Raw genomic sequence first — 14798 nt, 5'->3', positions numbered from 1 at the left:
GAGGAGAAGTCTTGTGAAACACCAACAGAAATACAAAAGACAAGAGGTTCCTAATGGCTGAACCCTGATGGAGAAAGGTGTTTAGTTAAGGCTCAGTGATTTCAGTGGCATTTGAGTTTGTACTTATTTTCTTCCCTCAGTAGAAGTACTTTCTTCTGCGTTAGACTTTTAAATTCCTGTGTGGGTGTGAAAAGCAGGAAGCATACTTATTCTCATAGCCAGAATCTTTTCAATCAGCTCCTGTCATTCACTTCCCAAGGCCCATGTCTGGGCCTCAGGGATTTCAGGTCTGCCTTGGCATGATTGCTGACATCTCTGATATTTAAAGCAGTCTGAGCTCTTCACTGTGCTAAAGTGCTTTGCTATGTGTTGGGTGACAGAGAGAGGAACCAATGGCTTGAAAGTGAGGAAAGTGTCAACATTTTTTCGTGCTTATTGATACGCCTGCTTCTGCAGATGCTGAAGGAACCTCATACCTCAGAAGTCTGAGAGAGTTGGAACTCCATAGTCTGGAGGATAGGAGGATCTTATCAATGTGTCTGAATACAATGTACAGTAACACAATCAGGAACGAGGCAGGCTCTTTTCAGTGGAGCCCAGGAACAGAACCATCAGCAGTGAGCACAAACTGAAACCCAGGAAGCTCCACTTGAACATCAGGAAATACTTCTTCACTGTGAGGGTGGCCAGATATTGACACAGATTGGCAGGGTGGTTGTGGAGTATCCATCCTAGGAGACATTCAGAAGCCACCTGGACATAGGCAACTAACCAGCTCTAGATGCCCCTGCATGAGCAGGGGGGTTGGACCAGATGACTTCCAGAGGTCCCTTCCAACCCCAGCCAGTCTGTGATTCTGTAATTCTGAATCCTGCTGGTGTCGTTTTGGAAAGCTGTGACAAAATGTTGTATTTTGATTTGCTTTTCACCGTCTCTTACAACAGTTTAATGGGAATGAACACAAATGTAATTCAAACCAGAGATTCCAAAAGAATGAATTTTCTCTTGTAACCAGGGACACAAGGAGGCAGAGATGCTTGAGCTTTTTCTGGAATTCTAGAATTCAGTTTCTAGAATTGAAGCCTAAAAAAACTATCCTTAAATTATACAGTTAAAAGATAAAGTATGCGATGTCATGAGGGTGGTGGTAAACAAAACTTCCACAAAAAGGTATTCTCAACCCTCTCTATGACATTGTGTGTTTAGTACATCAATAATTACATAATTAATAAATAATGGTGTGTGTGTGTATATATATATATATACACACACATAATATTATATATATAGTATAATATTTATTATATAATTAGTAATAGGACTTGCATTTATCTGCTAACTCTATAGCTTTGTCTTTTTTCTTTTAAATGTAAAAATCCCTTCAGATGGAAAGTTTCCTGTAATAAAATGTAAGCTTTCAGTAATACACCACGTTGTGTGGAAACAGATGGAGTATTCATTGAAAGTGAGGCAAAGCTGCTTAAGCACTAAAACTAAGAACATCTGCTTTTTGATTTCTGTGAGATCTGGGTTGAAGTATTTCCAAATATATTGGAAATGGAATGGAAAATTTTCTTACAGTATGCAGTAAAAAAGAAATGTCAGGTGAGTGGATGTAGAGCCTTCCTCTGTCTTTTGAATTTTTCTGTATTTTGTAAATTATCACTTACAATTGTCAGTGGTGGACTTCTTGCTTAACAGTTTTCATTCATGCAGAAGAACCACTTTTGCACATCTCCAGCAATACTGAATAACATAACATTTTGAATAATTCTGGTATTTCCAACACAGGGAATATATTTTCAGACTAAAAGAGTCAGCAACAAATATAGACTTCTAAAGTCCCGGTGTAACCAAGTCTTTAATTTTCTGTGTTTTGGGAAAATATATTTAGTAGGAGGAAAAAAAATGCAAACTAATGTTGTCGTATTAGTCTACATCTTTCTCCTAAATTGCTAAATGCATCAATTATTTTAAGGAGAATAGTTACCCTGAAAATTTTAATTTCTTATATCTTTAAGGGACCACACTGCCACCAACTTAGCAAGAGTTTTCTGGGACTTGAGTTGTTTATATATTGGAAGTTGTAAGTGAAAACTTCAGATGGTCTTTGCAATGCGATGTGTGTAAGCCACTCCATCTTGTGTTCTCATTAAATTTTTATGGCTAGCTGTGTTTGAAGTCACACATAAGAAGCCAAAGGTATATCCTTCTGTGAAAGAGGATGCAGGTTCCAGGTTAGTGCTGTGATTGAGTAACTCCTTGTCCTGTAGTACTGGATATGCCATTCTTTGGGTGAGTGGTTTCTGGATTTCACTTACCTGCTGCAGGGTGCAAAAGGGGGATACCTGAGAACTATAAATGAATAATGGAACCAGTTTAGGATTTTCTCAAAGAATTGCAAACAATTAAGTTGGCACAGACTGATCATTTGCCAGGTGGATGCAGAATGGCCAAAGTCCGCACACAGAGTTGAGATCTGGTTGTAGTTTTATGTTCGCTGGTGTGTATTTAAGGTCTTGCAGATTGTTCGAAAGTTCAGGACATGAGCATTCATGCCACTGCCAGATTCTATCTTAAAAACATGATCAGCTGAAACTACAGGAAGAAATTGAGCCTGGTTAGGCTGAAAGTAATCTTTAAAGTTGTTTTTGTGGTAATGTGAGCAATTCGAAGCCCAAAGAGACAACTCTTCACATCCAGTGTTCCAGCCCCTGGGCTTCCATGCTGCAGGAGCTTACGGCTTCTACACGCTTATGTGGACATAATGGGCAACTAGGTCAAGCTCACAAGTGCAAAATCCATGATGGAATATTAAATCCAAAGACCTCAGGTTGTCCAGGTCAGGAATTGCAGATACAATGGTGTTCCCTACAGCCACATTCCCTCAGGGAATCTGTGGCTTGCCTCAGCTGCTGCTCACCCTTGCTGGGGGTAGTTTGTAAGCTCAGTGGATGTCTTGGCTGAGCTCTGTGCTGTAGACTCCTGTTGCAGACATCTCTTTGTGAAAAATCCTTTCTTTAGGATTTTTCCTTCTGAGAAGCTGTGGTCTCAGAAACAGAATGTAAACAATGCTTATCTGCTGCTGTGGAATGCAACAGGTCGGTCTGGATTGGGCCATCTTGGATGTTCATAGTTAATGGCCAGTCAAGGACCGAGCTCTCTCGGACAGAGTCCGGGAGAGCTGCTTTGTTATCATTCTTTCTTTTCTATTCTTAGCGTAGCTAGCTTCTGAAGAAACCTTTCCTTCCTTTTCTTTTTAGTATAGTGATAATATATATATATATCATAAAATAATAAATCAAGCCTTCTGAACATGGAGTCAACGTTCTTGTCTCTCACCTCACCTGAAAACCCTTGTGAACGCTGTCACAGACTCCTGCTCTGTGGCCATTCTTAGTTTAGCTGTGTTTTAGAAGTGCATGAGTTGGTCTTCAAATGCCTTGTTTCCTTTGGTGCCCTCGTGGAGAGCAGCGATGTTGGCACTGCCCTCGGATGAAAGGCACTGCATGCACAAGCTTTGGGTTTAGCAAATGTGTTTGTTGGCCAAGGAATGCATGCACTTTTTGGTAAATTGTATGTGCTGAAATATGCTGTGAGGGAGGAGAACAAAAGGGAAAAACAAATCCAGAAACATCCATTCCAGTGGGACATGCTTCAGCATCCAGCAGACTCGTTTCTAGCTTGATATGAAAGCGTTACATAATGTTTGGAATCTGATTAAACAAGAGCTCTCTGTGAAATTGTAACAATTAACAAACTCTGTATGTGATTTTCAATGTTATATTAGGTGTTAGTTAATATTTAGGTTTGGTTAATAAAATGTGAGAGAGAATTAAAAAACTCATTACAATAACTCCATTGTTGGATTATTTGCTGTTGTTTTGTGCTCTGTTGTCGACCACCTAAGCTGAGAGAAATCTCCTGGCTCCTATTTGTTTTCTTTTCCAGTGATATTGAGATTTCCCGAGCACAGAGTCCAAAAGCTGTTGATGTACTTGCCAAGGAGATAGGATTGCTTACAGATGAAATTGAGATCTATGGCCAAACCAAAGCCAAAGTACGTTTGTCCCTGCTGGAAAGGTTAAAGGATCAACCAGATGGAAAATATGTTCTAGTTGCTGGGTAAGAATGCTATGTAATGTCATTAATGTCTGCTGTTTCCACTCTTATTAATATAAACATGCAACTTACATCTTTTTTATACTCTGTACAAATAAGAATCTTGAATGTTTTCATCTGTATGTTGCTCTTTTCTGACAGTGAGCAGGTTTTGAACTTCTTTGAAGTAACACAGCTTTTCTTCCAAACTCTTATTACTGAATTAAAGTATATTTTATAAAAGGTAATTTGTTCTATGATTCTGTGAAATGTTGGTGAGTGGAGTTTTTCTTAGTGTTTTATCAGAATTTTAAATGTTTAACTTGGATATTTAAGGCTGCTTGCATTGTGGATCTTTATAAACAAACATTAACAGAAGCTAGATGCTAATCTGCTGATATTAACAATAAATACTTTTTTTATTGAAGAACAGATTACAAAGTTTAAAAAGACATGTTTTTTCTCTGAAATGTAGACATGTCTCCAGGCAGGCTTATCCTGCTTGCTTTTCCCATGATTATACCAAATTCAATGCTCAGCAGGAATTATGTACTTCTCTTCTGAAGAGCTTCAGGTTTTTCTTGCATTCAGTGACACAACTTTTTCATTCACCTGGTTTACTAAGTAGAAACTTCTACTTGTGAACAAACATGTGAAAGTTTTCACTAATATTTAAATTGCAGTATGTCTTTATATTCTGAGTTAATCTATTGGTTGCTTCCTTTTAACTAAAACCAGTCAGGTTTAAAATGCAGGTTTGGCTGATCCAGAAGGAGAAGGCTGTTGTTAACTGCCTTGACCTACTGATTCCTCACCTTTCCTGGTGTTTCTCAAACTTTTTGCTTTACTGTCTTCCTGTGGGAACAACCTGGATTTCTGGCACTGTCTGAGATGGAGCTGTTGTAGTCTAACTCAATGTCACAAAGCTGAGGCAGGCAAGATATGAGGCTTTCCTCAAAGCTATGTGATAGAAATCCAGCGTTAAAGATATTCCTGGAGGATGCTGAAGCAGTTAAGAGAAGGAAATAATAGCTTGTTGAGCTTGGTTTCCTTTGGCATAGTTTTATTTTGGTTTGGGTTTTCTTGTGGCATTGGAGAAACAAAAACAGGTTCAGCATTTGACTGAGTTTGAAGTTGCTGCCATGTATTTTCATGCTTATGATGTCAACAGCATCAGTTGGTCATCATGCTGCAGACCAATCCAGGCTTCCCTAGCAACAAACCTCTCTCAGAAGAAGAGGTTATTTGAAGGTGTCTGGAGGTGCAAAGATAGCTCAAGTTGCAGAGCCCCATTCAGGTGGATTTTAGTTGTATCCGATTGCATGCACCAGTGCTTACATTTCTTCACGCTGCTTTGTCTCCCATTCTCCTTCAAGGAAGGTGTCTCAAGCAGCTGTCACAGAAAGAAGTGCATCTGCTTGTGGAAGAAATGCAGAAGTTGTGACCATCAATATAAAAAACTGGCAAAAATAGAAAATTGTATCCTCTTTTAAGTTTACATAAAATGTACCAGTACAGAATGGTATTTCAGAAAGAAAGGACTGGGTTTGGTACCTAGCCAAGCTGGTGATGCAATATGTTGCTATTTGTAATATCTCTGAAGTCATTGCATCTTGTGGGGTTAGTGCAAAGCCACATCTGCTGTAGGAGAAGTGCCTGGGCAGGGTCACTACAATAGTGGGAACATTCTCTTCTGAGAGAGTTCAAAGCTTGACTTTGAAATATAGTACATATAAAATATACATATAATGTGTGTTTATGTGCTCTCAGCTGCTCTCCCTTGCTGAAATGGCTGTAGCAGATGACAATGATTTTAAGAAAAGCAGGGAACTCTGTCTGATGGGGAAGTGTTCAATGCAATGAAAATCAAGTATCACTGAAGTGTGGAAACTGGGTAGTGAAATAGTATCCTCCTTTGCCTTCATTCTCTCCCTTGCCAAGGCAAGGTCAACCAAAACCTGCCATTTGGATTATTATGTTTGTTCACAATAACCAAAGATACTTAAAAATTCTTTTAGAATGATGCAGTGTATGCCTTCAGAATAAATTTTCAGTGCTTCAGAGGAAATATTTAAGATATATGTTTATACTTATGGTTCTAGTGGAAATATTTGTAACGTACGATGGGAAATTCTCGTGTGTGAAAAGAGTGTAAAGTGTGTGTGTGTGTGTGTGTATTCAAGAAACTGCAAAACCTCCAACCTCCATCCATGATGCAGCCAGTAACATTTGTGCCTTTAACTGCACATTCAGATTTAAATGTTTCACAATATCTAGGAATTTATAAATATTTGCTGCAAATGCATGTCTAGTTTATTCCTGATATGCTAAAGACCAAACTTCTTGTTCTGAGCAGGAAAATGCAACTGAAATGTACCTTTTTATCTCTATGGATAGTTTAGGGCCCTTTAAAAAGTTTCTAACTGCAAAGTCTTTTTTGTTCCTTCTAAATGCAAGCAAATATGGCTGTCTCATCCATTATAAACTTTGTATGCTGAAGTATTATAAACTTTGTATGCAGTTTGATGAAAGATCATGACACCCAAAAATAAGATTAAGACTTTATTTCTTCATAAATTCCATTTACCTCTATATGGAGACCATTCTTTTATCTTTTTTTTTTTCTTGGTCTGTGTTTGGCTTGCTCTAGGGGTCGTGTTAAGACACTGTGGGAGCAGAGCCACAAGTTATCGTGGAGTAATTGGTTCTTGGGCATCACCTGCCTGTAAACAGGATTTTAGTTTGCTAAATAGTATGTCACAGGATCTGTTAACTCAAACTGCCTCCACCCATTGCCAGCTGAGAGCATGCAAATGAATGCAGCTTGTGCTTGACCTAGGAGCTAAGTTTAGTGTTCAGGGTAACCTAATCATGTATTCAAGCATGTAGATGGCATATTCACAGACACAATATGAAATTACAGCTGCAGTTTGTTAGAATCTATGTCTGTGTGTGTGTATGTTTCGGTATCTTGTTTCTAAATACTCCAGTGTTGTGGCTTTTAGCAGATAATTCTGGAAACTTGTTCACTTCAAAAATGCAAGACAAGGAAGAATAAAAAGTGGGAAAATGATGAAATACAATTCTGCTTTTAACAAGAAGTGTGTTGGATTTTGAATGCTGGAAAATTTAAAATCAGTACTTTTCTCCTAACAGTAATAGATTGTTCTGTGATGAACTACCTTTTCAGTAAGGTAAAAATGGAGGGAAAAAAAAGTATTTCTTTTTACTGTGTCCCTTGGGCTGCAAGGTGCTTAAAAGCTAAGAAAAAAGGAAAATAAAAATTAGAGGAAAGATACAGGGAAGGATAAGAGGTAAAAATACCCCTGTGTTGATGCCCTGAATTGTCTGACAGTCCAAGGTAAAGTCATAGTTGAGACAGTTGTCGTGTATTGGTCATGTCGTTACACAGCTCCTGATTGGGGTTGTCTTGTATGAGTCTGTAGTGGATTATAAGACTTTGTAGTGGAGGATTCCTCAGTCTATTCCTGTCTTTGTTCAGCCATTTTAGCTTCATAATGACCTCTGTGCTTTTGTATTTGGAATCCCCAGTCCCAACCCTAGGATGCCACTGCAACATTGTCATAACTTCATCTCTATGGGGTGACAGCAGTTGCAACACTTCTGTGCTCAGAAATACATCTCTGACAATTGTACTCTAGGATGGGAGACGTACATAGGTGGGAACTCAGTTGCCCATGGCCTCCATAGCCTGGCTTTGCAGGTTTCCATGTGGATCACACGAATTATGAACTCATTAAAATCTTTGAATCTGCTGATACCTATGAGCTGAATGTAGGAAGTTTGAAAGAGAATTGTCACATATGCAGTAAAGTTCTTGCTGGAGTTGCAGTGGCTGGTGTAGCTGTGAGGAGGTTACAGCTGGTGCAGTGTATGTCTCCCTGTTTGTTTATTTTCTCTTTGGGAGACCTCGTGTAGCTTTCCCACAGAAACAGCTCTGCTGTAAGCTAATGTGATGTATAACAAACAAACAAAAAGTCTGCATATTCTTATCTTTGTTTTGATATACATAAAGAGAGAAGGCTTTCCAATGTTATGGAAAACTTGCTTTGCCAAGGAGCTGATGACTGCTTAGTAGGTGGCAAAGTTTAAGGCAGAAAATTATTGTGGGGTTTCTGTGTTTTGATTGAAAACATACTAAAGAAATTTGAAGAATAATGCAAATGGCTGTTAAAGTCTCTTGAAATTCATTAAAATTTATTGCATTTTAAAGGAGGTTTTTCCATAATTTGCATAAGGTTAAAGCACAGCATTGCACAATTGAGCTAAAGTTAGCCATTGGCAGCTGTAATTTTATACCCATGTGAGCAAGTGACCTAAGCTACAAGAGTATAGGCTCAGTAGTGTAGCCAGCAAAAACAGCTCAATGTCCACAAAACAGATTAAGTGGATTATTTCATTTATAAACCCCAATCAAAGCAGAGCAGGTACAAAAAGGAAGATATTTAAAATAAGCTTTCAAAGGAAAATTATTGCAATAGAATTTTCTTTTAATTTCAGGTGCTTTCTTTTCTTTTTCTTTAAACTAATGTTTAAAGCTGAGATTTTGGTAACTGTTGAAACTAATAAATAACTGTTTAGCTCTTGATGTTTCCTGCCAGTTTAATGAAAGAGTAGTGGTGTGTTTCTCTTTTTGATTTTTGGAAAAAGGTCTATCTCACAGAAAACTCTCAGTGCTTTCTGGTTCATATTACAGTGTCATGTTAGAATAGGCCAGTCAAGATATGAGAGCATTTTAGTAACATGACACTTGACTGTGTGTTGTTTTCTTCTGTGACAAGGAGATATTATTCTTTATGCTACCAACATGTATTCTGGTTCTGCATTTGTCAATTGCAATTTCATTTCCTTTGCTGGATGAAGGCTGCATCTTTGATTTTACTGTTTCCATAAGAGTTGTGAAGAGTCCTTGTGTTGCTGTGCATGCCAGATCAGCCACCTGCCACATTTTGAGCTGAAACCAAGTAAATAACTAGGGATAGTGTCTCTGAATTCTCTTGAGTGTGAACTTCATATGCCTGATGCTCAAAATTAGAGGCAGCCACCAACAGGATGCCCTGCAAATGCAATTTTTTCTGTTAGTAGTGCAGCCACTGTGTGCACTGAGTTTTTGGAAAGTTCTTTACTACTAACTTCCAGTAAGCAATTACAGGTGTCTCTTTCATAGTAAAATACTTTTCTTTTGGGTATTTCATTATTGGTTTTTTTTTTTTGTTTTGTTGTTATTATTTTTAAATAATTGATTGCTTCATGAGTTGTTACCTTAAGATTTTAAGACAGTAATGCCTCAGGATTACTCATATATGCTTTAAATCTGGTTTTAATGCACAGGAATAAGAGGATCAAGTAAATGAGATTAGGACAATAGACAAAAGTGAATGAGATAGTAGGGGAGAACAAGGGGTAAGGAGAAGTCATGCTAAGAATTACTTGAATGGGTTTGGGGAAACCAGTGTTAGAACAGTAGTCAGAAGGTGAAACTGGTAGTAAAAGTGAGTTAACCTGGCTGTGGTGCTCTGAAAGAAACACATTTGTACAAAAGTAAGGATCCTGGGACAAAAAGGAGGTGAGAAAGAGAGTGGTGGGGAAAAAGGAAGCTATCTGTGAGGCAACAGTAAAACCCTGAGGGCTCCCTGTCCTGATAATGTAGAGATTAAAAGTATCCTTTCTTCTAGGAACTGCAAACTTGAAAGTAAAAGAAATGAAGTAGCCTTCTGTGCTCCTGCAGTAGATCAGAAGGAAATAAGAAGGACTAGTATGGATAAAAAAACAACAGGGACCAAAACTGCTTTTGAAATAAAGGATATGCTCTAAATCGCTCACCTTTTTCTTGGCTCTACATAGATACTTTGCTAGAGTTCTGTGAATTCTTTTTTAAGTCAAAGAAGTGCCATTCTAGGATAATTAAATACTCAAGGATAATGAATAGTAAGTTACTGATGATGTTTTAGAATCTGATGATTGGTGAACACAATGTTATAAAATGTGGGTGAAAATTGCTAAGACCAAGTGCCCAAATAAGTGGCCTGTGGTCACATAAGAGTAGTTCAAAGTGAAAAATTCAGGGAATCTCTTATAGATGTGCTTAACCCCATTGATTTCACTGAAACTTTAGCTAAAAGACTACATTTCTGAATTTTTTTTCCCCTAGAACAATATAAAGATGTTGATTTGACTTGCTTCCAAACTGCCCACATTTTTCCAGATATATCTATCCAGGGCATCTTTTTTAAAGTAAAAGCCAAGGATCTGATGATGCTGTAAAAGATAGATTTATGAAAATTTAACATTTTTCATCTATTTTCTTTTGTGGGATGAAGTGCTTTTGCCAGTCTGTGAACTAAGCTGATTCTTACAATTACTCTAATGTTTTTGTGCCATTTGAATTGTGATCTGAGGATAGGAATATCTTGGAAAAATTACTAGTTGGGGAAGGAAGTGTTTCTAATTAGAGCTAGATGTTTCAGCTCAAGTTTTGAAAAGGTCACAAGATAAGGGTTCCCCTTTGACTGGATCCATGTGCATGCTTGTAGTTCCTTGGGAATGAACACTGGTTTTTAACATCAGCTTCACTAAAGTACTTCTCTGCAGGTAGAAAAGGCACCAAAGATATGAATGGTTACTCTTTGCCAAAAAGGAAGATTTGTGTGAGAGTGGTGTGAATGGAAAAAGGACTGGGGCTTTCTTCTTTTGCCAATCAGAAAAAGAAATGCTGCCTCAAAAGAATTATTGAAGTGCATTTTGGAGCCATGAGATATGTTCATACATCAAGAAAGAAAAACAGAAAGAGAAGAAAAACCCTAGCACCACATACACTTTTAAGATGGATCATAAACAAATGTGCTGATGTTGAAAGTAGGGAGAGGATCATTTAAACTGAGGTGTCTCTTGTTCACTGAAGGCTGATGAAGTTTTCTACTTGCAAAATCAGCTGTCATTGTCCCTTTACTAAAGGGGCAAGAATAGAGTCTTCTCTAGGGACAAGAATAGAGTGGAGGTTAGAGTCTCTGATTTGGGTTTGAAGGTATTTTTAAAATTCTGTCCTGTTTCAGTCATGGTCTAAATATGGGAGCTGTAGCATGAGGCTTTTGAGCTTTTGTATGGACTATGCTAGTCGTTGTCCCCTATTGCCCTGAAATCTCTGAAACAGAAGTGTATAATGAATCACGTTCAATTGAATATAGTGGATTTTGTGTCCTGTTTTAATTAAAAAGCAGTTGGTCTGTCATTGTTGAGGGTTATGGTGACATGGAAGCTGGAGAGGCATAGCTCAGTTCTACAAACAAAAGTATTGGTTATTTAACTTAAAATATTCTATTATTTCATTCAGAGTTTGAACAGTGGGAATAAAAGATCTCATGCATTACTGCAGAAAAATATTAATACATGCTTAGAGTATCGTGATGGATGGTTTGTTAATGAAACTGGTGAGACTTTTGTGCTGTAATAAAAATGTCTAAATTCAATATATTCTTTTCAGAACTTTTGCCAAAATAATCTTCTCTTTTTCTGCTATCATAGTAAATTGCTTAAATAGAAGACATATGTATATTAGCATTCCAGCTTGAGCTAGGGGCTAACATTGTGGCAGTATTTTTGTGAAGATAAAGTAATCTTATTGAAATTTGCTGTACAAATATTCTTCATTGAAATCAAAAGCTCTAAGTTCTGATATCCTTAGCCAGGCTGACATCAGCAAAGAATTTGATTAATCTTTTTTCTTGTTTTGCTAGAATAACGCCTACACCCCTAGGAGAGGGGAAAAGCACTGTCACTGTTGGTCTCGTTCAGGCACTTACTGCACACCTTAACATTAATTCCTTTGCTTGTCTGAGACAACCTTCTCAAGGACCTACTTTTGGAGTGAAAGGTACATAATATTTGCAGAACTGTGACCTCTTTCAAATTAAAAGGAAATACTGCTTTTCTGCCTTGAATTTATTTCTTCTGTTTTACTTTCTTAATTGCTTCACTCAGTGGATTGTCCCAGTAGTAGCATATTCAATTTTTTAATATGTATGTAACTAATAGATTAAGGTTTCTTGCACATGACTTCCTGTGCAAGGTTCATACCCATGTTCCTGCACCTAACATGTACTGATAATGCAGATAAAGCCTAAACATAATGAAAGGCAGAGGGATGTAATTAGCCATGAGGAATTTTGTGCGAGTACACATCCTTCCAGCCACCCTTCTACTCGGGGACTCTTTAAATACATTTCTAAATGTTACTGTCTAATTACTTCTTGAGAAAGGGTCCACATTGGATACTCACAAGCAATACAAGGAATTTAGCAGTTGTGGTTCAGTTCTGTCAGCAGCACATGTTTGGCTAGGTCTGAACCTCTTCTCTCTGTTCTCCTGAGCTGTCACCTCTAATCGTGGGCTGCTGCCTTTTTGCCTAGAAACCCTGTAAGAGCCTGAGGGCCAGGTAAGACCCAGCCAGATTTCAAGCCCATCTTCAATCCCAATGATAGGAAGTAATGCAATCTCTTTTTTGCCATTTCTCAGCTGAAATTGGTGCCTAACTGGGCAAGCACTCCCCATCTGCTCTGCTTTGCTTTGCTGAAGTTTAAGTTAGCAAGTTTGGTTTCAGCTGGAAGGCTCCTGGTGCTTGGTGCTTCTCAGCTAAGACTGGTGCGTGTGAGTGCTTTAATCCCTCCACTCAACTTGTGTGTAGGCAACAGCAAATTTCTTTGCCTGTACCATGAGAGGTAGAGGGGAAGGAGTGCCCAGGCAAGGGTGTGAAGGTTTCATTCAGAAGCAGTGCTTGCTTGTGACTGCTTTGTCTTTCCACCCAGCAGCTGCACGTGCATGACTGTGTCCTAAATCTGGGCAGGAGCAGATTTACGTAGCCAGAGCCTGCACCACCCATCACATGTAGATTTTCATTTCAGAGCAAGAATTCCCTTTTTGCTAACTGCTGAAAAAAAAAAGCCATCAAGATTAAGGAAATCATGTTTATTTGGGTGCATTACTGATCTTCTATAGAAATCAAAAGGCCAAAAATGTGTCATCATTGATGTGTGTTTCACTTAGTGTGCTTAAAGATGGTTGTTTTGTTCCAAAACTGATGTGACCGTGTGCTTCCCTGTGCAGGTGGAGCAGCTGGAGGTGGATATGCTCAAGTGATCCCCATGGAGGAGGTGAGACAGTCTCAGCCTGCAGTCTGTGAGATGGCTTAGTGGGCATGGTGGTATTCATGGCTGAAGATTGACTTGATGGTCTTTGAGGTTTTTTCCCGCCGTAATGATTCTGTGACATTCACAGTGCTTGTTTGGAAATGTGTGGCTGTTTCACCCCAAGGGAGTCTGATTTAGAGCTCAGCAAAACCTCTCTGTGGCTAGAACTGGTGAGGAACCACCTTGACCATGCACAGCTGGTCCAAGCAGAGTCCTAATGTCAGCCCTGAAGTGCCATTAAAACTGACCTTCCAACTCCTTCTGTCAGACACGTAAAAAATACAGCACCTTGTAACACAAGTCTTAATTTGAGATGCTCATTTCAGAGTTTTCACAAAACTTTGTTTGTCAAATTTCGTATCAGCAAATTTCATGCCTGTGAGGTATGGGGCTGTTCTCCTGCAGCTGACAGAAAGCTGGCCTATGGCCCCAAAGCCAGGATGCAAGCTGTGCTCTGGGGCACATTCAGCAGTAATGCACACTTCTGCTCCAGGCCACTTAGTGGGTAGTAATGCCAAACTGATTCCACATTTATGATGTGCAACTTTAACTCTTGGCTTCTTATTTTTGAATCATTTAGCAAAGAATGATGTTCTTGGTTTCTTTGGCTACACTTAGAGTAGTTTACCATATACTCAGATGAAAACAAGTCCTTCATATGTCCCAGTGTATTTTCACCTGGAATTCTTTAGCCTATCCTGACAGCTGACTAATCAGAGCTGCAGTCTCAAGGAGATAGCAATGATTTGTGCTGCTAATTTGTCTTAGTGAATTGAATTAGATATTTTCTTACAAAAAGATCCTGTTGTTTCCCCCTTCTAGTTCAATCTTCATTTGACTGGAGATATTCATGCTATAACTGCTGCAAATAATTTGCTGGCTGCTGCTATTGATGCTAGGATCTTGCATGAGAATACTCAATCTGATAAGGTGAGAATTATTTTCTCCTATCCAGATGATATTTTTTATTTTCAGTTTTTCAATAAACTGCATTTCAGAGAAAAACATGTTGTTTATCATTTTATATTTTCAGTATGTGAACAGTAAGTGTTGCTGAAGCCATTTTATGTTCTGCTGGGAAATTTTCCATATACAATGTATTTTTCTGGCAAAGAGCTATCATAACGTAGTCTTTAAGATAAGGATCCCGTGCCCAGAACATTGACAACTATTTCTGACTGTACTAAATAGTGTAATAAAGCATGTTTTCTCTACCTTAAATCCTATTCTTTTCAATAATTTGAAGACTCATTTCAAAGTTACAAATTGTTATTTCTGATGTGTGGTTGGGTGTGATGTACCTTAAGAAGAAGGAGTTATGGGGAAAATAAACTAGATCATTGTCCCTCTGCTAAGTATATTGTGACCTTAAGCAAATCTTAACTTAGAGCTTTAAAGGGGAGGGGGAAGATCTTGTTGTCTGCAGCATTAAAACTGAGCAGGGTTGTACCCTTTGCTTGGTACATTTGTACACAATGTACATTTAGGTCAATG

At 38.4% G+C, this 14798-nt stretch overlaps 1 protein-coding gene across 2 annotated transcripts in view; it reads left to right on the top strand.

The window, feature by feature from the left end:
• The window catches only part of MTHFD1L (methylenetetrahydrofolate dehydrogenase (NADP+ dependent) 1 like), a 145406-nt gene that overhangs the window by 20907 nt on the left and 109701 nt on the right, over window positions 1–14798 (top strand). Inside the window, exons 10-13 of one of the 2 annotated variants that reach the window (XM_030945820.1) lie at window positions 3952–4125; window positions 11856–11992; window positions 13222–13268; window positions 14127–14234. In XM_030945820.1, coding sequence (XP_030801680.1) covers window positions 3952–4125; window positions 11856–11992; window positions 13222–13268; window positions 14127–14234 — 466 coding nt within the window. Of the gene's footprint in view, window positions 1–3951; window positions 4126–11855; window positions 11993–12575; window positions 12766–13221; window positions 13269–14126; window positions 14235–14798 lie in introns of those variants that run through there. The other variant, XM_030945821.1, reaches the window with a different exon arrangement.

Source organism: Camarhynchus parvulus, chromosome 3 (genome assembly GCF_901933205.1).
Source record: "Camarhynchus parvulus chromosome 3, STF_HiC, whole genome shotgun sequence".
Taxonomy (NCBI): Eukaryota; Metazoa; Chordata; class Aves; order Passeriformes; family Thraupidae; genus Camarhynchus; species Camarhynchus parvulus.
Note: the sequence above shows the minus strand (reverse complement) of the source record. Positions and strands in the feature narration are given on the sequence as shown.